A 26130-nucleotide genomic window follows, 5' to 3' on the forward strand; every position below is an offset into this window, starting at 1 on the left:
TCGCCGGGAATTGGGAAAATCTTCCCGAGATTCGGGCTGGGAACAGGTGGGTGGGGGGGGGGGGGGAGGGGGGGCAGCGATTCCGCCCGAATTCCCAGAAATTCCCCCAATTCCCGCGGATTTCCCCAATTCCCCCCGTTTTTCCTGATTTCCCCCAAATCCCCCCCGGATTTCCCGGAATTCCCCCGATTCCCTCACGTTTTTCCCGGATTTTCCCCCGAACGGCCCCGAAATTCCCCATTTCCCCCCCGAAATTCCCCCAAATCTCCCCCGGATTTGCTCGAATTCCCCAAATTTTCCCCTCGTTTCCCCCGAATTCCCCAAAATTCCCCCAAATTTCCCCAACTCCCCCCCCCGGATTCCACCGAAATTCCTCAGATTTCCTCCCAAAATCCCCGAATTCCCCAGAATCTCCCCAGAATTTTCCCCAAATTCACCCGAATCCCCCAAATTCCCTCGATTTCCCCCCCAATTTCCCTGGAATTCCTGAAATTCCCCACGATTTCCCCCAAATCTCCCGAATCCTCCCAAATTCCTCATTTTTCCCCCCCAAAGGCCTAAAATTTCCCCACATTTTCCCCAAATTCCCCAGAATTTCCCTGAATCTCCCTGAATTCCCACAAATCCCCCACATTTGGGCTCAAGATCCCAAAATTCTCCCCAATTTCATCACTTTTCCCTCAAAATTCCCCTGAATTCCCCCAGATTCCCCGAATTTTCTTGAAATTCTCCCCATTTTCCCGGAATCCCCCCCCCAAATTCTCCCAAATTCCCTCTGATTTCCCGGAATTCCCACAAAAATCCCCCCATTTCCCTGAATTCCCCCCGAATTCCCCGCATCTCCTTCCAAATTCCTGAAATTCCCTCCCATTCTCCAAATTCCCCCAAATTCCCTCTCATTTCCCCCAAATTCCCACATTTCCCCCCTTCGTTTCCCACAAATTCCCCACATTTTGGCCCAAATTCCCTCAATTCTTGCAGCTTTCCTGGAATTCCCCCACATTCCCCCCGAAATTCCCCCAGATTTTCCCAGATCCCTCCAAATTCCCCCAAAATCCCCCCAAAATTCCCCCAAATCCTCCCGATTTTCCCTGAATCCCTTCAAATCTCCCAAATTCCTCCAAATCCTGCAAACCCCTCCCCCCCAAATCCCCAAATTTCCTCCATTTCCCTCAAATTCCCCCCAAATTCCCCTCGGATTCCCCCCAAAATCCAACATTTCCCCAGAATTTCCTTCAAATCTCCCGAATTCTCCCAATTCCTACAAATCTCTCCCCGAAATCTCCCAAATTCCTGCGAATTGCCCCCCAAATTCTGCCCAAATCCTCACAAAATCCCAGAAATCCCCCCCCAAAATTCCCCAAAATCCCCCAAATTCCCCCCAAACCCCTTTTCCCCTCCCCCACCCCCCCTCCTCTCCCCCCCACCGAATCCCCCTCGGAAAACCCGGATTTGCCGTTGTCCTAAATCCCAGCTTTTCCCCCCAAATCCTCGGATTCTCAAATCCGCCGGAAAAACTCCGCACTTTTGAGGGAAAACCCGGCGGAATTCGGGTCTCTGGCGGCCAAAGGTCGCAATTTGGGGGAATTTCCCGAGAATTTGGGACCATCCGGATCCATCCCCCCCGGGGGGGGCTCGGGGGGTTGGGAAAATCGGGATCGCGGGGCCTCGTTCCGGGGGCAAATCCCCGAAAATTGGGAAAATCCTGGGGAATTAAGGAAAATCCCCGGAAACTGGGGCAAATCCGCGGGGATTCGGGAAAATCCCGGCCCCGGCCCCACGGCTGCGGCCCCGCGGGGGTCCCGGGGTTAATTAACGGCGGGGCATAAAAGAGCGTTAATTGCATTAATGGGGGGGGGGGGATTTGGGGCGGGGATGGGGCGGGGGGTGGGGCAGCGCTGGGGGCGGGGGGAGCTGTGGGGCGGAGCTGTGGGGTCGGGGGGAGCTGTGGGGCGGAGCTGTGGGGTCGGGGGGAGCTGTGGGGCGGAGCTGTGGGGCCGTGGTGTGGGGCGGAGCTGTGTCTGTCCCCCCACCGGCCCCACAGCGCTGCCCCACGGCTCCCCCCGTTCCCTGCCTCCGTGGGGTGGGGATGGATCCGGGGGCGGGGATGGATCCGTGGGGCGGGGATGGATCCGTGGGTCAGGGATGGATCCGTGGGGCCGGGTTGGATCTGTGGATCGGGGTTGGATCTGTGGATCGGGGTTGGATCCGTGGGGCGGGGATGGATCCGGGGGTCAGGGTTGGATCCGTGGGTCAGGGATGGATCCGTGGGGCCGGGATGGATCCGTGGGTCAGAGTTGGATCCGTGGGGCCGGGATGGATCCGTGGGGCCGGATGGATCCGTGGGGCGGGGATGGATCCGGGGGTCAGAGTTGGATCCGTGGGGCCGGGTTGGGATCTGTGGGGCCGGGTTGGATCTGTGGGGCGCGGGATGGATCCGTGGGGCGGGGATGGATCCGGGGGTCAGGGTTGGATCCGTGGGGCCGGGATGGATCCGTGGGGCGGCCCCTCCTCCCCCGGCCGGATTTGGGGGTCCCTCCTCCCCGCCCCTCCCCCCTCCATTCCCCGTTTCCATGGAAACCGCGCAGTTGCCAAGGAGGAGCCGGAGCCGCCCCCGCACCCGAAACCCCCCCGGATCCAACCCCGATCCACGGGATCCAACTCTGACCCAGGATCCAACCCTGACCCCCGGATCCATCCCTGACCCCGGAGCCAACCCTGACCCCCGGATCCATCCCTGACCCACGGATCCAACCCTGACCCCCGGATCCATCCCTGACCCCTGGATCCAACCCTGACCCACGGATCCACCCTGACCCCCGGATCCATCCCTGACCCCCGGATCCAACCCTGACCCACGGATCCAACCCTGACCCCCGGATCCAACCCCGATCCACGAATCCAACTCTGACCCAGGGATCCAACCCCGATACACGGATCCATCCCTGACCCACGGATCCAACCCCACCCCACGGATCCAACCCTGACCCACGGATCCAACCCCGATCCACGGATCCAACCCCGATCCGCAGATCCATCCCTGACCCACGGATCCACCCCTGACCCCCGGATCCAAACCTGACCCACGGATCCAACACTGCCCCACGGATCCATCCCTGACCCATGGATCCAACACTGCCCCATGGATCCATCCCCACCCCATGGATCCAATCCCGACCCACGGATCCAACCCTGACCCACAGATCCAAACCTGACCCACAGATCCATCCCAACGTCACATCCCTGATCCATTGCCACACCCCAGCCCCACACCTCAGCCCCATGGATCCATCCCAACCCCATATCCCAGCCCCATATCCCAGCCCCATATCCCATATCCCAGCCCCCCATCTCAACCCTATATCCCAACCCCATATCCAGCCCCACATCCCAGCCCCATATCCCTGATCCCACATCCCATATCCCATACCCCGTACCCCATATCCCACACCCCTGACCCCACATCCCCGATCCCACACCCCGGATCCCGGATCCCCGATCCCACACCCTGGATCCCGGATCCCTGATCCCAGACCCCTGACCCCACATCCCCGATCCCACACCCCAGATCCTGGATCCCCGATCCCACACCCTGGATCCCGGATCCCCGATCCCACACCCCGCCTCCTCTCTCCCGCAGGCTCCTCCAGGGGGCGCCATGGCGGCGCTGGGCCCGGCGCTGGCGGCCTGGCTGCTGCTGAGCCCGCGGGGCTGCGGGGCCGCGGCCGACGGCCCCAACGGGACGTGCCGGGGCTCGGCGCGGTGCCAGCCCGGTGTCCTCCTGCCCGTGTGGCAGCCGGACGAGCCGGCGGCCGGGGACAAGGCCGCGCGCGCCATCGTCTACTTCGTGGCCATGATGTACCTGTTCCTGGGCGTGTCCATCATCGCCGACCGCTTCATGGCGTCCATCGAGGTGATCACGTCGCGCGAGAAGGAGATCACGGTCACCAAGGCCAACGGCGAGACCAGCGTGGGCACCGTGCGCATCTGGAACGAGACCGTGTCCAACCTGACGCTGATGGCGCTGGGCTCGTCGGCGCCCGAGATCCTCCTGTCGCTCATCGAGGTGTGCGGCCACCGCTTCCAGGCCGGCGAGCTGGGCCCGGGCACCATCGTGGGCAGCGCCGCCTTCAACATGTTCGTGGTGATCGCCGTGGTGCGTGTACGCCATCCCGGCGGGCGAGAGCCGCCGCATCAAGCACCTGCGCGTCTTCTTCGTCACGGCCTCCTGGAGCATCTTCGCCTACATCTGGCTCTACCTCATCCTGGCCGTCATCACGCCGGGCGTGGTGCAGGTGTGGGAGGCCTTCCTCACGCTGCTCTTCTTCCCAGCCTGCGTGGTCTTCGCCTGGGCGGCCGACAAGCGCCTGCTCTTCTACAAGTACGTCTACAAGCGCTACCGCGCCGACCCGCGCAGCGGCATCATCATCGGCACCGAGGCCGAGCGCCCGCCAAGGACCTGGAGGCTGACGGCGGCTTCCCGGCGCTGCCCGAGCCCGAGCCAGCGCCGCCTCGCCCTCGCCCACGCCCGAGGAGAAGGAGCTGGACGAGAGCCGGCGCGAGGTGATCCAGATCCTCAAGGACCTGAAGCAGAAGCACCCGGAGAAGGAGCTGGAGCAGCTGCTGGACGCTGCCAACTACATGGCGCTGGTGCACCAGCAGAAGAGCCGCGCCTTCTACCGCATCCAGGCCACGCGGCTCATGACTGGCGCCGGCAACGTGCTGAAGAAGCACGCGGCCGAGGCGGCGCGGCGCTCGCCCGCCCTGCCCGGCGAGGACGACGAGGACGACGAGGAGGACGAGGCCTGCAGCCGCATCTTCTTCGAGCCGTGCCTGTACCACTGCCTGGAGAACTGTGGGCCCGGTGACGCTGGCCGTGGCCTGCCAGCAGGGCCTGGGCGCCAACCACACCTTCTACGTGGACTTCCGCACCGAGGACGGCTCGGCCAAGGCGGGCTCGGACTACGAGTACAGCGAGGGCACCCTGATCTTCAAGCCGGGCGAGACGCGCAAGGAGCTGGCCATCGGCATCATCGACGACGACATCTTCGAGGAGGACGAGCACTTCTTCGTGCGGCTGCTGAACCTGCGCGTGGGCGACGCCGAGGGCATGTTCGAGGCCGACTCCGACGACCACCCCAAGGGCAAGCTGGTGGCGCCGCTGGTGGCCACGGTGACCATCCTGGACGACGACCACGCCGGCATCTTCGGCTTCCGCGAGCGCTCGGTGCGCGTCAGCGAGTGCCAGGGCCACGTGGAGGTGACGGTGGTGCGCAGCTCCGGTGCCCGCGGCACCGTCATGGTGCCCTTCCGCACCGTGGAGGGACGGCGCGCGGAGGAGGCGTCGACTACGAGGACGCCAGCGGGGAGCTGGAGTTCCGCAACGACGAGACGGCGTGAGGGCCGGGGGCACGGGGGCTGGGGGAAGAGGAGGAGGGTGGTGGGAGCGGGTGGATGGGGGATGGATCACGGATGGATGGGTGGGTGGAGGTGGGAGAGGAAGAGGATGGGTGGGTGGGTGGATGGGTGGATGGATGGAGATGGAAGAGGATGGATGAGTGGATGGATGGATGGATGGATGGATGGAGGGATGGATGAAGAGGAAGGACAAGGATGGATCAAGGATGGATGGAGATGGAAGAGGATGGATGAATGGATGAGTGGATGGATGGATGGATGGATGGATGGATGGATGGAGAGGGAAGAGGATGGATGGATGGATGGATGGATGGATGGATGGATGGATGGATGGATGGATGGATGGATGGAGAGGGAAGAGGATGGATGGATGGATGGATGGAGAGGGAAGAGGATGGATGGATGGATGGATGGAGAGGGAAGAGGATGGATGGATGGATGGATGGAGATGGAAGAGGATGGATGGATGGATGGATGGAGATGGAAGAGGATGGATGAGTGGATGGATGGATGGATGGATGGGTGGTGAGGGACACGGGTGGATGAAGAATGGACCACGGATAAACGGATGGATGGAAATGGAAGAGGAAGAATGGATGATGGTGGCGATGGATGGAGATGGACGATGACGATGGTGGCGATGGACGGCTGGACGGAGATGCACGGTGATGATGACAATGGATGATGGAAGATGATGATGAGGATGATGGTGGTGACGATGATGGTGATGATGATGATGAGGATGATGGATGATAGAAGATGATGATGATGATGGTGATGATGATGATGAGGACGATGACGATGGATGATGGAAGATGATGATGATGATGATGATGATGGTGGTGACAATGATGAGGACAATGATGATGGATGATGGAAGATGATGATGATGACGACGATGGTGGTGATGATGATGAGGACGATGATGATGATGATGGTGACGATGACGACCCTGACGCTGAGGGTGCCCCGTGTCCCGCCCCAGGAAGACGCTGCAGGTGAAGATCGTGGATGACGAGGAGTACGAGAAGAAGGAGAATTTCTTCATCGAGCTGGGGACGCCGCGCTGGCTCAAGCGCGGCATCTCGGGTACGGGGACACCGCGGGGACACCGGGGTCACTGCGGGGTCACTGCGGGGTCACGGGGGTCTCACCGCTGTCCCTCCCCTCTCTCCTCAGCTCTTCTGCTCGCCCAAGGTAGGAGCCTTCGGCCTCGGCCTCGGACCCGTCCCATGACCATGGATGTCCCCATGACCGTGTATGTCGCCGTGTCCCCACGCCGTGTCCTCATGCCACGTCCCCATGCCCCCGTCACGTCCCCACCTCATGGTCCCAATGTCCCCCTGACGTGTCCCCGTGGTCACGCCCCGTCCCCACCTTGTGTCCCCACCTTGTGTCCCCACGTCCCTTCAATGGCCACACAACATCCCCACACGTTGTCCCCGTGCTGTGTCCCCATCACCTTGGGTCACATTCCCATGACCATGCCACGTCCCCATGTTGTGTCCCCATGCCGTGTCCCCGTGACCTCGTGCCACGTGCCTGTGCCCACCCCGTGTCCTCCCGTTGTGTCCCGTGCCCACCCCGTGTCCTCCCGTTGCATCCCGTGCCCACCCCGTGTCCTCCCGTTGTGTCCCGTGTCCCCACGGCCGTGCCACGCCCCCGCCGCGGGTCCCCGGTGACGTCCCCGGCGTGTCCCCGCAGGGGACGGGGAGCGGCAGCTGTCGGCCGAGGAGGAGGAGGCGCGGCGCATCGCCGACATGGGCAAGCCCGTGCTGGGCGACAACCGGCGCCTCGAGGTGGTCATCGAGGAGTCCTACGATTTCAAGGTGGCGTGGGGGACGCGGGGGGGGGGGGAGGCGCAGGGGGGCGCGGCCTGACCCCCCCGTGCCCCCGATGTCCCCAGAACACGGTGGACAAGCTGATGAAGAAAACCAACCTGGCCACCGTCATCGGCACCCACTCGTGGCGCGAGCAGTTCCTGGAGGCCATCACCGTCAGCGCAGGTGGCGCGGGGTCCCTGAGGGGTCCCTGGGGTGTCCCCTGAGCGGCCACGGGGTCCCCCCACCATCCCCAGGGTCCTCAGGGTCACCGTCAGCGCCGGTGGCAGAGGGTCCCCAGGGTGTCCTTGGCATCCCCTTGGTGTCCCCAGGGTCCTCTCAGGGTCCCCAGTGTCCACCCTTTGGCCACCACCTTGGTGCCGCCACCCCGGGACCCCCACCCTGGTGTCACCCACCACCACCCTGGTGTCACCCACCACCACCCTGGTGACCTCAACCCTTGGCCACCGCCCTGGGGACACTCGCTGGCGCCAGCACCCTTTGGCCACCCCTGGGAGCCCCCCGGCCGCGGTGCCCCCGTGACCCCGCCGTGCCCCGCAGGTGACGAGGACGAGGATGACGAGGGCCGCGAGGAGCGGCTGCCGTCGTGCTTCGATTACGTGATGCATTTCCTGACCGTGTTCTGGAAGGTTCTGTTCGCCTGCGTCCCCCCCACGGCGCTGCTGGGGGGCTGGGCGGCCTTCGGCGTCTCCATCCTCCTCCTCGCCCTCCTCACCGCCCTCATCGGCGACCTCGCCGCCCACTTTGGCTGCACCCTCGGCCTCAAGGACTCCGTCAACGCCGTCGTCTTCGTCGCCCTTGGCACCTCCATCCCTGGTGAGGGACACTGGGGACACCGTGGGGACACTGGGGACACCGTGGGGACATTGGGGACACCATGGGGACATCATGGGGACACTGTGGGGACACTGGGGACACCATGGGGACATTGGGGACACCATGGGGACATCATGGGGACACTGTGGGGACACCATGGGGACACTGGGGACATCGTGGGGACACTGGGGATGCCGTGGGGACACTGGGGACACCGTGGGGACATTGGGGACACCATGGGGACAACAGGGTGGGATAAGGGACAGGACAAGGGACAGGGAGCCCAGGAGTTGAGGACTTGGCCGATGCCACCCCCGATGGCCCCAACGCCCCCAGGACTCTCAAAGGCCCCACGGACCCCAGCGTCCCCAACGGCCCCGATGTCCCCAGCGTGCCCCATGTCCCGCCGCCCCCCCCCCGAAGCCCTGGATGCCCCGGTGCCCGCGGTGTCCCCCGCGTGTCCCCAGCCGCGTCCCCGTGCCCACAGACACGTTCGCCAGCCGCGTGGCCGCGCTGCAGGACCCGTGCGCCGACGCGTCCATCGGGAACGTCACCGGCTCCAACGCCGTCAACGTCTTCCTGGGGCTGGGCCTGGCCTGGTCGGTGGCCGCCGTGTACTGGGCGGCGCAGGGACGTCCCTTCCGCGTCCCCCCGGGGACCTTGGCCTTCCCCGTCACCCTGTTCACCATCTTCGCCTTCCTCGCCATCGGGGTCCTGCTCTACCGGCGCCGGGCGCCCATCGGGGGCGAGCTGGGGGGGCCCCGCGCCCCCAAAGTGCTCACGGCCGGGCTCTTCCTGCTCCTCTGGCTCCTCTACGTCCTCTTCGCCAGCCTGGAGGCCTACTGCCACATCCAGGGCTTCTAACTGGGGGCACTGGGGGCACTGGGGGGCACTGGGGGGACAGAGGGACAAGGAGAGACCTGTGTCACCCCACAGTGCCACAGCCAGGGCTTTCTAACTGGGGGCACTGGGGGGACTGGGGGGGGGGGTGCTGGGGATGCTGGGAGGGACTGGGAGGGACTGGAGGGACTGGGAGCAGTGGGCAGCGGCAGGGGACACGAGGGGTGGCGGGAGGGTCCCTGGGGTCCCCCGATGTCCCTGGGTCACTTTGGGGTCCTCCCCGCGCCCCCCTCCCCCACCCCAGGGACCCTCCGGCCGCCTCAGGGACCCCCAGGACACCCCAAATTTCCCGCCGGGGACCCCCAAAACCCCTTCAGGGATCACCCAACCCCCCCCCCGAGCCCCAGCCCGACCCCCGGGGACCCCCGACCCCCCCCCAGGGACCCCCAAAACCCTTCAGTGACCCTCAACCCCCCGGGGACCCCCCCAAGCCCCTTTAGGGACCCTCGATTCTCCCCCCGGGACCCCCAGCCCCCCCTTGGGGGCCGTTTCTTATCTCGCAGCGTTTTGTAAGCGGGGGGTGGGGGAGGGGGCGCGGTGGGGGAGGGGCGCGACGGGGCGGGGGGGTGGGGGAGGGGCGCGGGGGGCTCCGGGAGCTGCGCCCCCCGAAAAAAAAAAAACCACAAAAAAAAACCCAAACCCCAAACCCGGCCCCGGCTGTGACTGAGTGCGACACCCGTGACGTCACGCGAGCCGTGACGTCACTCCCTGCTCCGCCCGGGTGACGTCACTCCCCAGCGCGGGAAGGCGGGAAGCGCCTGTCGCAAGCGAAGCGCTACCGTAAAGCGCGGCGCGTTCCCATGGCGGCCGACGCGCTGGGTGGCGTTACCATGGGAACCCTTCCCGGGTCCCCGAACCGCCAGGGGACCCCCGAAACCGCGCTGGGGACCCCCCCAAACCCCTCAGAGATGCCCGAAACCCCCGCGGGGAGCCCTCAGGGGCGGGGGGGCCGCTGGGGAGGGCTGCGTTACCATGGTTACCGCTGCGAGGGGCGGCGGTTCCGCGCAGAGCGGGGCGTTGTCCATGGCGACAGCCATCGGGGCGAGGGGGGGGCCGTAAGTGCGGGCAGGGGGGCGTGAAGCGCTCCGTTACCACGGTGATCGCCGTAAAGCGCGGGGCGGCCGTCGCGAACCGCGGAGTTGCCAAGGCGACGGCCGTGACGGGCCGGGTTGCCGTGGCGACGGCCCCGCGGGGCGGGCGGTGCCGTAAGGCGCATCCGCGTTGCCCAGCGACGGCCGCAAAGCGGCCGCGCGTTCGCGGCCAAGTGTCGCGTTGCCCGCGCCAGTCATGGCGGTGCCGAACGGGGCCGGGGGCCGCGGCCGCGACGGGCCCGGGGGGGCCCGGGGGGGGCTTGGGGGCCCGACGGGGCCCGGGGCCGGCACGGGGGGGCTGCGGGCCGACGGCCGGGCTCTACGAGCCAGCTCAAAGGGGCGAGTGGGGCCGCAAGAGCCCCAACCCTGGCAAGGTGCGGGGAGGCCCTGGGCCGGCTCAAGGTGAGATCGCGGGAAACCGGGGGGGCTGGGGGGCCTGGGGGGTCCGGGGCTCTGGGGCGCTCTGGGGGGCTCCCTCGGCCTTGGGGATCGCTGGGTTTGGGGGGACTGAGGGGAGAATTTGGGGTCCCTCGGGGCCGTCTCTGGGGGGGAGGGGCTCTGGGGTGGTCCCTGGAGGGGGGAGGGTCGGGGCAGCCCCGGGGCCTGAGGGGGGGCTCCCGGGATTTTGGGGATTCCCGGTAATTTTGGGTGCCCCAACCCCCCCTTTCCCCATTTCCGGTCTAACCCGTAAACACCAATTAACCCCGAAGCAGTAATTAACCCCAAGGCATTAATTAACTGGGTGAGTCGGGACTGGGGGCGCTCCGAGACCCCCCCAGAATCCCCCAAATCCCCCCCAGGTCGCTCTCCTGGACCTGAACTTCCTCCCCACCTCCGGCTCCTCCATGACCAAGCAGCAGCTGATCCTGGCCCGTGAGTGCCCAAAATGTCCCCAAACCCCCGCAAAAATCCCACTGGGATCCCGCCCAACATCCCCCTGACCCGTCCAGGATCCCGATCCCTGGAATTCCTGGGGGAAATCCTGGGATGTGGGGCGAGAGAAGCAGAGCGTGGGCATCGAATCCCCGCAAAACGGCCCCAAATTCCCACAAAATTCTCCTCAAATCCCCCCCAAACGCCCCCAAATCCGCTCAGGACCCCACCTAGACCCCTCCCCACCTTTACCTGAGCCCGATTGCTGTCATTCCCGGGGGATATTCCTGGAAATCAGGGAACACTGGAGCATCCTGAGGAAGGACATGCCCCTCAGATCCCACCCAAACCCCCTCAAATCCACCCAAACCTCCCCAAATCCCACCCAAACCTCCCCAGATCCCACTGAAACCCCACCAGATCCCACCCAAAACCCCCAAATCCCCCCAGATCCCCCCAAATCCCACCCAAACCTCCCCAGATCCCACTCAAACCCCACCAAATCCCCCCCAAATCCCCCCAGATCCCACCCAAATCCCACCCAAACCCCCAAATCCCCCCCAAACTCCCCAAATCCCACCCAAACCTCCCCAAATCCCACCCAAACCCCCCCAAATCCCACCCAAACCTCCCCAAATCCCACCCAAACCCCACCCAAACCCCCCAAATCCCCCCAAACCTCCCCAAATCCCACCCAAACCCCCTCAGATCCCACCCAAATCCCCCCAGATCCCACCCAAACCCCACCCAAACCCCCCAGATCCCCCAAAATCCCACCCAAACCTCCCAGATCCCACTCAAACCCCACCAGATCCCACCCAACCCCCGCCAAACCTCCCCAGATCCCACCCAAACCTCCCCAAATCCCACCCAAACCCCCTCAGATCCCACCCAAACCCCCCTAGATCCCACCCAAACCCCACCCAACCCGCCCCCAGGATGCCCCCAGGACCCCCAGGGGACCCCTGCCAGCCTTTCCCCGACCGCGGTGCCGTCGTCCCCAGGGGACATCCTGGAGATCGGGGCGCAGTGGAGCATCCTGAGGAAGGACATCCCGTCCTTCGAGCGCTACATGGCGCAGCTCAAGTGTTACTACTTCGACTACAAGTGAGTCTGCCCGAGGGGGGGATTCATTCCCAGGACTCATTCCCAGGATCTGGGAGCTCCCAGACCCCCCTCCCCCCGCTCCCCAATCCCAGAACATCCCGGAATTCCGCAGGGAGGAGCTGCCGGAGTCGGCGTCCCGGCACCAGCTGCTGGGGCTGAACCTGCTGTTCCTGCTGTCCCAGAACCGCGTGGCCGAGTTCCACACGGAGCTGGAGCGGCTCCCGGCCCCCGACATCCAGGGAAACCTCTTCATCCGGCACCCCGTGTCCCTGGAGCAGGTCTGGGAACGCCCCGGGGGCTCCGGGGCCGGGATTCGGGGCTGGAATTCCGGGCTGGAATCCAGAGCAGCGTCTTGGCGCGGGTTTGGGGGAGTTTTGGGGGTCCCCGTGGAATTTTGGGGATCCCTTGGGAATTTAGAGGGTTCTCGGGGGGGGCCTGAGGGGGCTTAGGGGGGAATTGGGGGGGATTTGGGGCTGGAATTCCACCTGGAGCTGGAGCAGCTCCCGGACCCCAACATCCAGGGGAGCTTCTCTGTGCAGGTTTGGGGGATTCCTTGGGATTTTCAGGGAGTTCTGACTCGTTCTTGGGGTGTTTTGACCATTCTTGGGGTGCTTTGCCCATTTTTTGGGGGGTGTTTTACCCCATTTTGGGGTGTTTCGCCCATTTTCGTCCCCAGTACCTGATGGAGGGCAGCTACAACAAAGTGTTCCTGGCCAAGGGCAACATCCCAGCAGAGAGCTACACCTTCTTCATTGACATCCTGCTGGACACCATCAGGTCTGGGACCCCAAAAACCCCCAAATCACCCCAAAACCCCCCCTGAAGTATCCCCAGAACCCACCCCAAACCCCTCACCGGGGCACAGTTCCATCTTCGTCGCTGCTGTCCTGCTGGACAGCAGCGGGTCCGGGACCCCAAAAACCCCTCTGCGCCCCCAAAACTCCCCTCAAAGTCCCCAATATTCACCCAAAACTTCTCAGACCCCCTCTGAGCCCCAAACCCCCTCTGAGCCCCCCAAACCCCGTTTCCCCAGGGATGAGATCGCCGGCTGCATCGAGGCCGCCTACGAGCGGATCCTGTTCCCCGAGGCCGCGCGGATCCTGTTCTTCAGCTCCCCCCGGAAAATGACCGACTACGCCAAGAAGGTGCCAAAGCACCCCGAAAACCACCCTGAAATACCCCCAAACGCCCTGAAACCACCCCGAAATCCACCCTGAAATACCCCAAAACACCCTGAAACCACCCCAAAACACCCGACACCACCCCAAAAACCACCCCGAAACACCCCAATAACACCAAAAAACTCCCCCAAACCACCCTGAACACCCAAACCCACCCTGAAATACCCCAAACCACCCCAAAATACCCCCCAAACCCACAGGGAAGGAGCCCAAAACTCCCTAAAAACCACCCCAAAATCCACCAGGAAGGACCCTAAAACCCCATTGGAGCTCTCCAGTATCCCCCAAATCCTCTCTAAGGCCCCCCCAAACCCCTCAATATCTTCCCCAAACATCCTTTGACCCCCCCCAAACCCCTGATATCCCCTCCTAACCCCTTCTAAGCCCCCCCAAACCCCCCCAATTCCCCAGAACCCCCTCGAGCCGCCTCCGAGGCACCCACAAACCCACGAGGATCTGCCCCAAACCCCCTCCAATTCCCCCAAATCCCCCCCAAAACCCCCCGGAATTCGCCCCTAACCCTCTTTTTCCCCCCGTTTTCCCAGCGGGGTGGGTGCTGGGCCCCTCCAACTATTACAGCTTCGGGGGCGGCAGCAGAAGGCCGAGGACCCCCCGATCCCGTCCACGGAGCTGGCCACACAGGTGATCGAGTACGCCCGCAGCTGGAGATGATCGTCTGAGGGGCGGCCCCAAAACCTTCCGCTTCCCCTTCCTTCCCCCTTTATTCGCATTTTTTCCGCCTTTTTTTCCGCCTTTCCTCGTGGTTTTTTCGAGTTTAAAGTGGGTTGGGTTTTGTTTTTTGGGGAGGGGAGGGTTTAACTGTTCGAAGATGATTTGGGGAGGTTCAGAGTGGTCCCCCCACATTGAGACCCCCTCAAACCTCCCTGGACTTGCCAAATCCCCCCAGCTCCCGTTTATTCCCCTTTAATCCCTCATTTTTTTGCGTTTTTGGGAGGGGTTTAAACATTTAAAGTGGTTTTTCAGGAGGATTAATTGTTAAAAGATGGTTTTGGGGGGGGTCTCGATGTGGGGGGACCACTCTGAAACTCCTGAGACCCCCCAAATCCCCATTTATTCCCTTTTTTCTCTCATTTTGTTGCATTTTGGGGGGGTTCAGTGATGTAAAGGGGGGGTTTGGGTTGGGATTTCAGTGTATGGACCCCCCAAAACCCCCTGGAATACCTCAGACCCCCAAATCCCCCTTTAACTCCCATTTCCCGCATTTTTGGGAGGTTTAACAAATCCAGAGGTTCTTTTAAGGGGTCCCCGGTGTGGGGGGATTTGGGGACGCCCCCCCCGCACCCCCTTTTTGGGCAGAATCGGGGGGGCTGAGCCCCCTCCCCCAAAAAATTACCTCCAAAATGTTGTTTCAATAAATTGCTGGAGCCGGAGTGAGGCGGTTTGGGGGGTTCGGGGTCGTTTGGGGACATTTTGGGGCCGTTTCGTTCCCGGGGGGGCTCCGGACCCCCGAATTGGGGAAGGGGCGGTACCGGCCCCCTCACGGGGAGGCTCCGCCCCCTGTCTCCTGATTGGCTGAGAGCGTCCGGGCCGCGCGCTGATTGGCCGCGGTGCAGCCGAAACCCGGAAGCGGCTCTGCCCGGGAAAGAAGGCGCGCTCTGCTAGACCGGCGCGAATGAAAGGGCTGAGCTGATTGGGTGGCAAGTGGTGGGAATGAGAGGGGAGCGGTGATTGGTTGGAGTCGCGAGGCGGGGGTTGGAACGAGGTGAGGGGCGAGCGCGCTCCTGAGCGGGCGGGAAGGGGAAGGCCCAGTGCTCCCAGTTACCCCCAGTGCCCTCCCAGTTGCACCCTCAGTAAGCCTGGGGAGGAGGGGATGTTCCCATCTGAGCGATCTCCATTGGCGGGGCCCACACGCGCCGGCTAATCCCAAGGGAAACATGAGCAATCGACCAATCAGAGCGCGGCGTTGCGGGCGTGGGCGTTGATCGACGTGCGGCTGAGCCAATGAGCGAGCGGCATCCCCGGTGGGCGAGACCAGCGCTGCTTGAGACGAGCCAATCACGGCGGGATGATATTGATGGACGTCGCGCCACAGCACTGGCGGGAGGCGCCGCTGCCGAAGGGCGCTGTGGGAAGAGAGAGGCGGGGTCTGCGCGCTGAACAAGAAGAAGGGCGGGGCCTTGCCCTGAGAGGCAGCCTCTCCTCCAATCAGCGCGGTGGGCGGGCGGACCGTTGCGCGTGATGACCAATGATATTCTCAGAAGGTCGCTGATGGGCAGCTCAGCAGACCAATAGACGCACAGTTGCTTCTGCAGTTGGTCCAATCACAACGGCGTGGGGCGGTGCGGGTGTGGCGGGAACAGTGTTAGCCAATGGGATGCTCGGTCTGCCTTGATTGGCGTGTGGGCGGGCCAATGGGGGCGTGTCGTGGGCGGGACTGCGGAGCGGGGCGCCATGTCGCGGCGGCGGTGGCGCGGCCCTCAGGGCGCCGAAGGCGGCGGGCGCGGAGCCGACATGGGGAAGATGGCGGCGGGCGGCGGCGGCGGCGGCTCGGGCCGATACTACGGCGGCGGTGGCGGCGGCGAGGGCGGGAGGGCTCCTAAACGCCTGAAAAACCGAGAGCGCGGAGCCGCCGCCTCACGGGCCCGGTGGGCCGGGAGGGGCGGGCGGCGGGGCCGGAGCGGGAGGAGCGGTGAGAGCGGGGGCAAAGCGGGAAAGGAGCTTTTGTGTGGGGAGCGCCTTTTGTGGGGGGCAGAACAGGCTCTTGAGGGGGGGAAGAGCTCTGTGAGCGGGGTGAATATGGCGGCAGGGGCTGAGGGGGGTAAAGCAGCTCCTGTGAGGGAGCAAATGTGGAGGAAGAAGGGTCTGACGGGGCGAACGTGGCGGGAAGGGCTGAGGGGGCGTAAAAGACCCTCATTAGAGGTAAATGTGGGGAAGAGGAGCTGAGGGGGGGAGAAGAGACTCCCCTGAGGGGGAGAATGTGGGGAGGGGGGTTCTGAGGGGGCAAATGTGGCGGGAAGGGCTGGGGGGGGGTAAAAGACCCTTTTCGAGGGAGTGATCATGGGGGGCACTGCTGGGGGGGCAAATATTGAGGGGAAGGCAAATATCGAGGGGGTAAAACGCAGCTTTGAAGGGGTTCAATCTTAGGGGGTGCCAGGGGGGGTGAGCCCAGGCCTGTTTTAACTCGGCTTGGCCCCAAACCTGCGGGATTTTGGGGTGTCCCCGGGGATGTGGCAGGTCCCCAACCCAACGCAAGTGTCCCCAACCCCTCGGTGTCCCCCCCCAGGAGAATTATGAGGACCCCCACAAGACGCCGGCGTCGCCCGTGGTGCACATCCGCGGCCTCATCGACGGCATCGTCGAGGCCGACCTGGTGGAGGCGCTGCAGGAGTTCGGGCCCATCAGGTGGGGACGCTGCGGGGACACCAGGGTGGCCCTGGGGACGCTGCAGCGGCGGTGGCGACGCCGTGGCGGTGACGTTGGGGATGATATGGGGGTGACGCTGTGGTAGCAGTGCCAGTGAGCGATGCCGCGGTGACCAGGACAGTGCGGTCTGTGTGCTGACCCCGGGGTGGTGACGCCGCAGTGACGCCACGGTGACATTGTTCTCTGTCCCAGCTCCGTGGTGGTGATGCCGAGGGTTGGTGACACCTGGGTTGGTGACACCACGGTGACATTGTTCTCTGTCCCAGCTATGTGGTGGTGATGCCAAGAGTTGGTGACACCACGGTGACATTATTCTCTGTCCCAGCTATGTGGTGGTGATGCCGAGGGTTGGTGACACCACGGTGACATTATTCTCTGTCCCAGCTCCGTGGTGGTGATGCCGAGGGTTGGTGACACCACGGTGACATTGCTCTCTGTCCCAGCTCCGTGGTGGTGATGCCGAGGGTTGGTGACACCACGGTGACATTGCTCTTTGTCCCAGCTACGTGGTGGTGATGCCCAAGAAGCGGCAGGCGCTGGTGGAGTTCGAGGACATCCTGGGTGCCTGCAACGCCGTCAACTACGCGGCTGACAACCAGATCTACTTCGCGGGCCACCCGGCCTTCGTCAACTACTCCACCAGCCAGAAGATCTCGCGGCCGGGCGACAGCGACGACGCGCGTGGTGTCAACAACGTGCTGCTCTTCACCATCCTCAACCCCATCTACTCCATCACCACGGTGAGCAGAGCTGGGCTTTGGGGGGGTTTATTGGCATTTGGGGTCACCAGTGTGTTGCTTTTCACTGTTCTCAACCCCATCTACTCCATCAGCGTGGTGGGTGGAGGATTGGGGTGTCCCAGGTTGGTGTTTGGGGGTCCCAGGTGGGTGTTTTGGGGTCCCAGGGGGGTTTTGGGGCACCCCTGACCCCCCATTTCCCACAGGACGTGCTCTACACCATCTGCAACCCCTGCGGGCCCGTGCAGAGAATCGTCATCTTCCGCAAGAACGGCGTCCAGGCCATGGTGGAATATCCGGCACCTTGGGGGGCCCAGAAGGCGGGGGCTTGGGGAGGAGGGGGCTGGGGGGCTCCCCAAAGTCCCGGTGCTCTGAATTCCCCCTGGGAATTGCACTTTGGAGCGTCCTCTGAGGGATCCAAGGCTCCTCCAGCCACTGCGGGTGCTCAGGTGGCCCCACCTGGCTCGGAGTGAGGCCGTGCCCATCTCCCCACCCCGCTGGGATCCCAAAGTTCCCGAGCTTCTTTCGGGAATTCCCGAAATTCCGTGGGATTCCTTGACCCCGGGCACGTTCGACTCAGTGCAGAGCGCGCAGCGTGCCAAGGCCTCGCTCAACGGCGCCGACATCTACTCGGGCTGCTGCACCCTCAAGATCGAGTACGCCAAGGTGAGCGCTCGGGGGGCACCTGGGGACACCCGGGGACACCCGGGAATGTGGGGGAGTGCACGGGAACACACCTGGGCGCACGTGGAAACACCTGGGGGTGCATGGGAACGTGTGGGCACACACCTGGGCACACACACCTGGGCACTCACCTGGGCACTCCTGTGTCACACACCTGGGCACACACCTGGGCACTCCTGTGTCACACACCTGGGCACACCCCTGGGCACTCCTGTGTCACACAACCCTGTCACACACCTGGGCACACACCCGTGTCACACACCTGGGCACACCCCTGGGCACACCTGTGTCACACACCCGTGTCACACACCTGGGCACACCCCTGGGCACTCCTGTGTCACACACCCGTGTCACACACCTGGGCACACCCCTGGGCACTCCTGTGTCACACACCCGTGTCACACACCTGGGCACACCCCTGGGCACACCTGTGCCACCCCCCGGGGGTACCTGGGCAGGTGCCAACCCCCGTCCCCGCCGCCCCCCCAGCCCAGCCGCCTGAACGTGTTCAAGAACGACCAGGACACCTGGGACTACACCAACCCCAACCTGAGCGGGACAGGTAATGCAGCCCCGCCCCGCCCGGCCCCGCCCGGCCCCGTCCCGCCGGAGTTCCGGGGGGGCTGATCCCACAAGGATTGGGGGGGCCACCGGGGGGGTCGTTTGTGCGTCGTGTTCGGGGCTCACCTGGGCCAGGTGTGGGGGAGGGAGGGCCGCGCCCCTGGTTGAGTTTGGGGATGTTTCCTGGAATTTGGGGGGGGTTTGGAGGAGGGGCGGGGCCGTTGCTTCCTCGTCTGGAATCTGAGGGGTTGGGGGGTCACTCACCTGGTGCAGGTATGAAATGGGGGGGACCCCAAGTTCCAGGGTAAAAGGGGGTGACCCCCCCCCAGTTCTGTTTCTCCACCCACGGGTGGTTCTTGGGGTTATCTTGAGGGATTTGGGGTCTGCCGGGACATTCCCGTGGCGGGGGGCCCGATTCCGGGCTGGGAAGCAATGGCACGGAGCCGGGGAGTCCTTCCCAGAAAACAGGGGGGGTCCCGGGGCTCCTTCCCAAACCGGGGGCTGGGGGGAGGGGCTGGGGCGACGCGGCCTTTGGCAGCTCCGGGCACATTCCGGGGGGACAACCGGAGCGGAATTCCCGCCTCGCCTCCTCCTCCTCCTCCTCCTCCTCCTCCTCCTCCTGCACATCCCTCACACCACACGGGGGGGGCCAAAGCTAAACAAATCACGGAGAAAACACCAGAATCCCGAAAAAATCACGTCCAGGACCCCCCGGCGAGGGACACGGCACATCCATCCACCACTTCCCAAAAAACTCATCCCAAACACTCCGAGCAGGAGTAGAAAACACGAGGCCAGAGGGGCCCCAAAGCGGCGCTGGCCCGGAGAGCGGCGAAATCCGGGAGCTCCAGGAGCCACCTCCGGTGGTTTGTTAGGAATTCTCTCCGAGACACAAACCCGGTGGTTTTTAGGAGCTCAGCAACATCGACACATCCCAAGAACATTCTTTTTTTAGGAATTCTCTCACTTCCAAGGCACAAACCCGGTGGTTTTTAGGAGCTCAGCAACATCGACACACTCCAAGACACACTCCAAGAGCATTTTTTTTTTTAGGAATTCTCTCACTCCCAAGGCACAAACCCGGTGGGTTTTAGGAGTTCAGCAACATCGACACACTCCAAGAGCCATTTTGGTTTTTAGGAATTCTTTTCACTTTCAAGACACAATTCTGGCGGTTTTAGGAATTCCGCGCCATCGACACACTCCAAGAGCAAATCTTAGGAATTCCACAACATGGACACATTCCAAGAGGCTTTTTTAGGAATTCTCTCACTTCCAAGACACAGTTTGGGCGGTTTTTAGGAGTTTTGCAACACGGGTGATTTTTCCAAGACCCAATTCCGGTGTTTTTTGGGAATTCCGCGACATGGTTACACTCCAAGAGCAATTTCATGGGAATTCTCTCACTTCCAAGGCACAATTTTTGGGCGAATTGTAGGAATTTCGCAACATCAACACAATCCAAGAGCTGGTTTTAGGAATTCTCTCACTTCCAAGACACAATCCTGGTGGTTTTTAGGAACTCCACAACACGGACACACTCCAAGAGCATTTCCTAGGAATTCTCGCACTTCCAAGGCACAATTTGGGCGATTTTCACGACTTCCTCCACACGGTTTGACCTTCCAAGACCCAATTCCGATGGTTTTTGGGAATTCCACAACATGGTTACACTCCAAGGACATTTTTTTTTTAGGAATTCTCCCAATTCCAAGGCACAAAACGGGGCGGTTTTAGGAATTCTGCAACATCGACACACTCCAAGAGCCATTTCTTTAGGAATTCTCTCATTCCCAAGGCACAGCCCCGGTGGTTTTTAGGAATTCTCGCAACATCGACACACTCCAAGGACATTCCTTAGGAATTCTCTCACTTCCAAGACCCAATTCCGGAGGTTTTTAGGAATTTCACAGCACGGATACACTCCCAAGGACATTTTTTAGGAATTCTCCCACTTCCAAGACACAACTGCGGTGGTTTTTAGGAATTCTCTCAGCACAGTTGGCGTCCAAGAGCTTTTTTTAGGAATTCTCTCACTTCCAAGACCTGATTTTGGTGGTTTTTAGGAATTTCCTCACCACTGTTGACCTTCAGGACCCATTTCTGGTGGGTTTTAGGCATTTCCACAACATGGTTCCACTCCAAGAGGTTTTTTTTTAGGAATTCTCTGACTTCCAAGACCTGGTTTTGGTGAGTTTTAGGAATTTCTCAGCACGGTTCAACTTCCGAGGTCCATTTTGGGTGGGTTTTAGGGATTTTCCCACTCCCAAGTCATTATTTTTGAGGGTTTTTAGCAGTTCCTCACCAGAGTTGACCTTCAGAGACCATTTTTGGTCATTTTTAGGAATTCCCTCCCTTCCAGGACCATTTCCTTGGGGTTTTTTAGGAATTTTCTCCCCGCAGTTGACCCTCCAAGACCATTTTTGATGGTCTTTGGAATTCTCTCACTTCCAAGACCTAATCCCAGCACTTCCAGGATCTCTGTCCCACCCCACAACCCCGTTCTGACGCTTTTTAGGAATTCTCTCAACATCCAGGACCATTTTTGATGGTTTTTAGGACTCCTCTCACTCCCAAGACCCTTTTTTTGGGGGGTGCTTGTAGGAATTCCTCACCACAGTTGACACCCAGGACCGTTTTTAGGTGGGTTTAGGAATTCCCTCACTTCCAGGACCACATTCCAGGAACTCTCTCACTTGCAAGACCAAGTCTCAGTATTTCTAGGAACTCTCTCACTTCCAGGACCACTTCTGGGTTGGTTTTAGGCATTTCCTCACCACAGTTGACCTTCCAAGACCATCTTTGGTGGTTTTAGGAACGTTTCACCTCCGAGACCTCATTGCAGCACTCTCAGGAGTTCTCTCACCTCCACGGCCTTGGGTTTGGGTCCTTTTGAGGCATTTCCTCACCGCAGTTGACCTCCCAAGACCATTTGTGGTGGTTTTAGGAGCTCTCTTCCCTCCAAGACCATTTTTCAGTGTTTTTAGGAACTCTCTCACTTCCAAGACCTCATTTTGGGGTCGTTTTTAGGCATTTCCTCACTACAGTTGACATCTGAACCATTTTTGGATGGTTTTAGGAGTTCTCACACCTCCAAGACCACACTTCTGATGGTTCTTAGGAACATCTCACCACGGCTGGCCTGCCGAGGCCGCATTTCGATGGTTTTGGGAACTCTCCCACTTCCCAGACCAGTTTTTGATGGTTTTTAGGAACTCTCTCACCTCCACGACCACATTCCGAGGTTCTCAGGAACGTCTCACCACAGCTGACCTTCCTAGGCCACATTTTGGTCGTTTTTAGCAGCTCTTTCACCTCCGAGACCATTTCTCGGTGCTTGTAGGAACTTGCCAGCACAGCTGACATCCAGCGCCGTGCTCCGGTGGTTCTTAGGAACTCTCCCACTCCCAAGACCCAGCTCCAGGCCTTTTGGGAGCTGCGCACCACAGCCGGTGCCCAAGGCCGCTTGCGATGGTTTTTAGGAACTCTTCTCACTTCCAAGACATAATTCCAAAGCTTTTAGGACCTCTCCCAGCCCAGCTGCCATCCAAGGCCGTTTCTGGTGGTTTTAGGACCTCTCCCAAGAGCTCCCCGCAGCACCTTCGGGACACGGCCGCCCGTCCCCGCCGCGCTCTGACGGCCCAAACCCACCAAGCCCGGGCCGGGGGCCCCGACCCGCGCCGGGGGTCCCCACGTGCCGAGGAGCGTTCCCCAGGAGCTCGGGGCCCCGTTTTGGGGCGCTTTGTGCCGCAGCGGGGCCGCTGGTGACTCTCCGCCTGTGCCGCAGGGGCCGCGCGGCCGGGGCGCGCTCGGAGCAGCCGAGGGTAAGAGGAGCCCCCCCAAGTGGGGGCCCCATCGGACTTTTTTGCCCCCCCCCCGAGCAGCTGTAAGTAGCCCCTTTTTTCTCTGCTTTTAAACCAAAAAAAAAAAAAAAAAAAAAAAAAGGAAATGTTAAAGAAAGGTCTCGAGGAGGGAGGAGTTGAACAAAAAGCCGCGTTCTGAACCCGATCCCGGCGCTGCCCGAACCCCCCGCCTCCATGCGCTGGTGGGGGGGCTCGTTAGCGGCCGTAATTAGTGATTAGCGGGGTAATTAACGGCGTGCGGGCGCTTTGCGGTGATTAACGAGGTTTGGGGGCAGCTCGGGGTGGTGCTGGGGGAGCTGGGGGGGCTCCGGGGACCCCAGTGGGGGGGGCCCAAAATCTCCGGGAGGGGCCCAAATTCTCCGGGGGGGTCTGGGGAGCCGCGGCCCCCCCCCGGTGACCCCCCTGAGCTCGGCGTGTCCCCCCCGCCCCTCCCCCCCCAGGAGACCCCGGCGGGAACCCCAACAAGCGGCAGCGGCAGCCGCCCCTCCTGGGGGACCACCCGGCGGAGTACGGTACGGGGGGCACCGGGGGGCACCGGGGGGGCACCGGGGGGGCCGACTCTGGGAGGAAAACCCACTTTGGGGGGAATACGATGTGGGGGTTGGGGGGGGCTTGGATTGAGGGGGGGCACAACTTGAGGGGGCCCAAAGTGTGGCTGGTGGGGGGCACAAACTGGGAGGGTCCCGAGTCAGGGGTGGGGGTCCCACATCAGTGGGGGCGGTCCCAGCATTTTGGGTGGGGTCTCTGCCCCACTGCCGTGACCCCTGGGGGTCTGGGGGTCCCTGTCTCACGCCGGGGGTCTCTGCCCCCCCCAGGCGGCCCCCACGGCGGGTACCACCACGGGCACTACCACGACGAGGGCTACGGGCCGCCCCCCCCCCACTACGAGGGGGCGGCGCATGGGGCCCCCTCCCGTGGGCGGGGGGCACCGCCGGGGGCCCGGGCGCTACGGCCCCCAGTACGGGCACCCCCCCCCGCCGCCGCCGCCGCCCCCCGACTACGGCCCCCACGCCGACTCGCCCGTGCTCATGGTGTACGGGCTGGACCAGGCCAAGATGAACTGCGACCGCGTCTTCAACGTCTTCTGCCTCTACGGCAACGTTGAGAAGGTGAGGGGGGCACGGGGGGCACAGCGGGGTCTGGGGGGCACAGTGGGGTCTGGGGGCACAGCGGGGTCTGGGGGGCTCGGGGGGCACAGTGGGGTTTGGGGGGCACGGCGGGGTCTGGGGGGCACAGCGGGATGCAGGGGCACTCGGGGGGCACGGCGGGGTCTGGGGGGCTCGGGGGGCACAGCGGGGTCCGGGGAGCTTGGGGGGCACAGTGGGGTCTGGGGGGCACAGCGGGATGCAGGGGCACTCGGGGGGCACAGCGGGGTCCGGGGGGCACAGCGGGGTCTGGGGGGCACAGCGGGGTCTGGGGGCACAGCGGGATGCAGGGGCACTCGGGGGGCACAGCGGGGTCTGGGGGGCACAGTGGGGTCTGGGGGCACAGCGGGGTCTGGGGGGCTCGGGGGGCACAGCGGGGTCCGGGGGGCACAGCGGGATGCAGGGGCACTCGGGGGGCACAGCGGGGTCCGGGGAGCTCGGGGGGCACAGCGGGGTCTGGGGGCACAGCGGGATGCAGGGGCACTTGGGGGCACGGCGGGGTCCGGGGGGCTCGGGGGGCCCTCGGTGGGGCTGGGCCAGGCCGAGGTGGAGCACAGCAGCATCTTCCACATCTTCTGTCTCCATGGCGACGTGGGGACAGTGGGGAGGGGCCGGGGGGCAGTTTGGGGTTCTGGGGGGGATCTGGGGGAGGTCTGTCCCCTCCCTGCGTCCCCCCGTGTCCCCCCGTCCCCTGACGCGTGCCCCGGCTCCCCCGGGCCAGGTGAAGTTCATGAAGAGCAAGCCGGGCGCGGCCATGGTGGAGATGGCCGACGGCTACGCCGTGGACAGAGCCATCACCCACCTCAACAACAACTTCATGTTCGGCCAGAAGCTCAACGTCTGGTGGGTTCCTGGGGGGCCGGGGGGGCCCGGGGCTTTCGGGGGCTCCCAGCATCGACCCCACCGCAGCCTTCGGGCAGGGACCCGGCGTTGGGGGACCCCGCTTGGGGGGTCCTCAGGGAGGCTCCGTAATTTTAGGGGGTCCCTGAGAAGAGGTTTCCGGATCCCGTTTATCTCCCCCAGCTGGGCCATCGTGCTGGGGCAGGGTTTTGGGGTGGTTTTGGGGCGGTTTTGGGGGTTTCTTGGCCCCCTGACCCCATTTCTCCCTGCCCGCAGCGTGTCCAAGCAGCACGCCATCATGCCAGGGCAGTCGTACAGGGATTTTTGGGGTGGCTTTTGGGTGGTTTTGGGGTGGTTTTGGGGTGTTTCTGGCCCCCTGACCCCGTTTCTCCCTGCAGTGTGTCCAAGCAGCACGCCATCATGCCGGGGCAGGGTTTTGGGGTGGTTTGGGGTGTTTTTGGGCCCCCTGACCCCCTTTCTCCCTGCAGTGTGTCCAAGCAGCATGCCATCATGCCGGGGCAGTCGTACGGGCTCGAGGACGGCTCCTGCAGCTACAAGGATTTCAGCGGCTCCCGCAACAATCGCTTCTCCACGCCCGAGCAGGCGGCCAAGAACCGCATCCAGCACCCCAGCAACGTCCTGCACTTCTTCAACGCCCCCCTGGACGTCACCGAGGACAACTTCTACGAGGTGGGGCCTCCTCCTGCCCCGCAGCAGCGCCTTCATCGTGCTCGGCATCCTCCTCCTCCTCCTCCTGCCCTTCATCCTCCTCCTCTTCACCCAACTCTTCTTTTTCCTTCTCTCTCTCTGTCTCTGCTTTGCTTTTTCCTCCTCCTCCTCTCATCGTTTTTTTATTCTTTTCCTGCTCCTTCTCCTTCTCTTTCTGTTCTTCCTCCTCCTTTTCTGCTTGAGTTTCTTCCTCTTTTCCTCCTTTTCCTCCTTTTCCCTCCTTCCTTCCCCCCTCCCCGTCCTCCCCAGCCCCCGCCCTGACCCCGTTTCTGCCCCCAGATCTGCGATGAGCTGGGCGTCAAGCGCCCGTCCTCGGTCAAGGTGTTCTCAGGCAAGAGTAAGTGTGGAGGGCCCTGACCCCTGGGGGGTCCTGGCCCCCCTGGGTGACCCCCCTGCCCCCCTGGGTGACCCCCCTGACCCCTGGGTGACCCCCCTGCCCCCCTGGGTGACCCCCCCTGCCTCGGGGTGATCCCCCTGCCCCCCTGGGTGACCCCCCTTCCCCCCCAGGCGAGCGCAGCTCCTCGGGGCTGCTCGAGTGGGACTCCAAGAGCGACGCCCTGGAGACCCTCGGCTTCCTCAACCACTTCCAGATGAAGAACCCTAGTAAGTGCCGGCTGGGGGGCTGGGGGGTCCCCTGAGCCCCCCCGGGCCCCCCTGACCCCCCTTTCTCCCCCCAGACGGGCCGTACCCCTACACGCTCAAGCTCTGCTTCTCCACGGCCCAGCACGCGTCCTAACGGGGCCCCCCTGGACCCCCCCGGATCCCCTTTTTTTAAGGCTGGGGGGCAGCAGGGACCCCCCCCTCCCCTCTGTTCCCCCCATTTTTAAGGAAAAGGGGTCGGACCCGACTGGGCCCCCCCCGTGACCCCCCAATAAAGTTGTTTGGGAAACAAACACCGAGGTTTGGGGGGGATTGGGAGGGGAATTTGGGAGGTTTCAGGGCTTTTTTGGGGGGTTTGAG

General features: G+C 63.0%; 3 protein-coding genes across 3 annotated transcripts; all 3 read left to right on the forward strand.

The window, feature by feature from the left end:
- Positions 1-3582: 3582 nt before the first annotated feature.
- Positions 3583-9025, forward strand: SLC8A2 (solute carrier family 8 member A2). The gene is given in 12 exon segments (XM_039572442.1): positions 3583-4156; positions 4158-4451; positions 4454-4478; positions 4481-4857; positions 4859-5318; positions 5321-5396; positions 6404-6507; positions 6598-6615; positions 7123-7247; positions 7325-7424; positions 7800-8075; positions 8563-9025. Coding segments are annotated over 12 exon segments (2730 nt in total). The 5' UTR covers positions 3583-3658; the 3' UTR covers positions 8940-9025.
- Positions 9026-10329: 1304 nt separating this feature from the next.
- PSMD8 (proteasome 26S subunit, non-ATPase 8) lies at positions 10330-14618 on the forward strand (the record flags this gene model as incomplete). The annotated part of the gene is given in 8 exon segments (XM_039572443.1): positions 10330-10431; positions 10433-10468; positions 10867-10939; positions 11944-12046; positions 12159-12324; positions 12723-12823; positions 13080-13191; positions 13773-14618. Coding segments are annotated over 8 exon segments (828 nt in total), but the record flags the coding sequence as incomplete, so codon positions are not given.
- Positions 14619-15802: 1184 nt separating this feature from the next.
- On the forward strand, positions 15803-26063 carry HNRNPL (heterogeneous nuclear ribonucleoprotein L). The gene is given in 14 exon segments (XM_039572432.1): positions 15803-15877; positions 16472-16590; positions 17114-17351; positions 17555-17640; positions 17918-18014; positions 18522-18594; positions 22897-22968; positions 23272-23345; positions 23347-23565; positions 24323-24444; positions 24930-25131; positions 25450-25507; positions 25678-25773; positions 25848-26063. Coding segments are annotated over 12 exon segments (1383 nt in total). The 5' UTR covers positions 15803-15877; positions 16472-16590; positions 17114-17126; the 3' UTR covers positions 25907-26063.
- Positions 26064-26130: the final 67 nt, after the last annotated feature.

The sequence above is a fragment of the Corvus cornix genome, unplaced genomic scaffold (assembly GCF_000738735.6).
Source record: "Corvus cornix cornix isolate S_Up_H32 unplaced genomic scaffold, ASM73873v5 scaffold12, whole genome shotgun sequence".
NCBI classification, from domain to species: domain Eukaryota; kingdom Metazoa; phylum Chordata; class Aves; order Passeriformes; family Corvidae; genus Corvus; species Corvus cornix.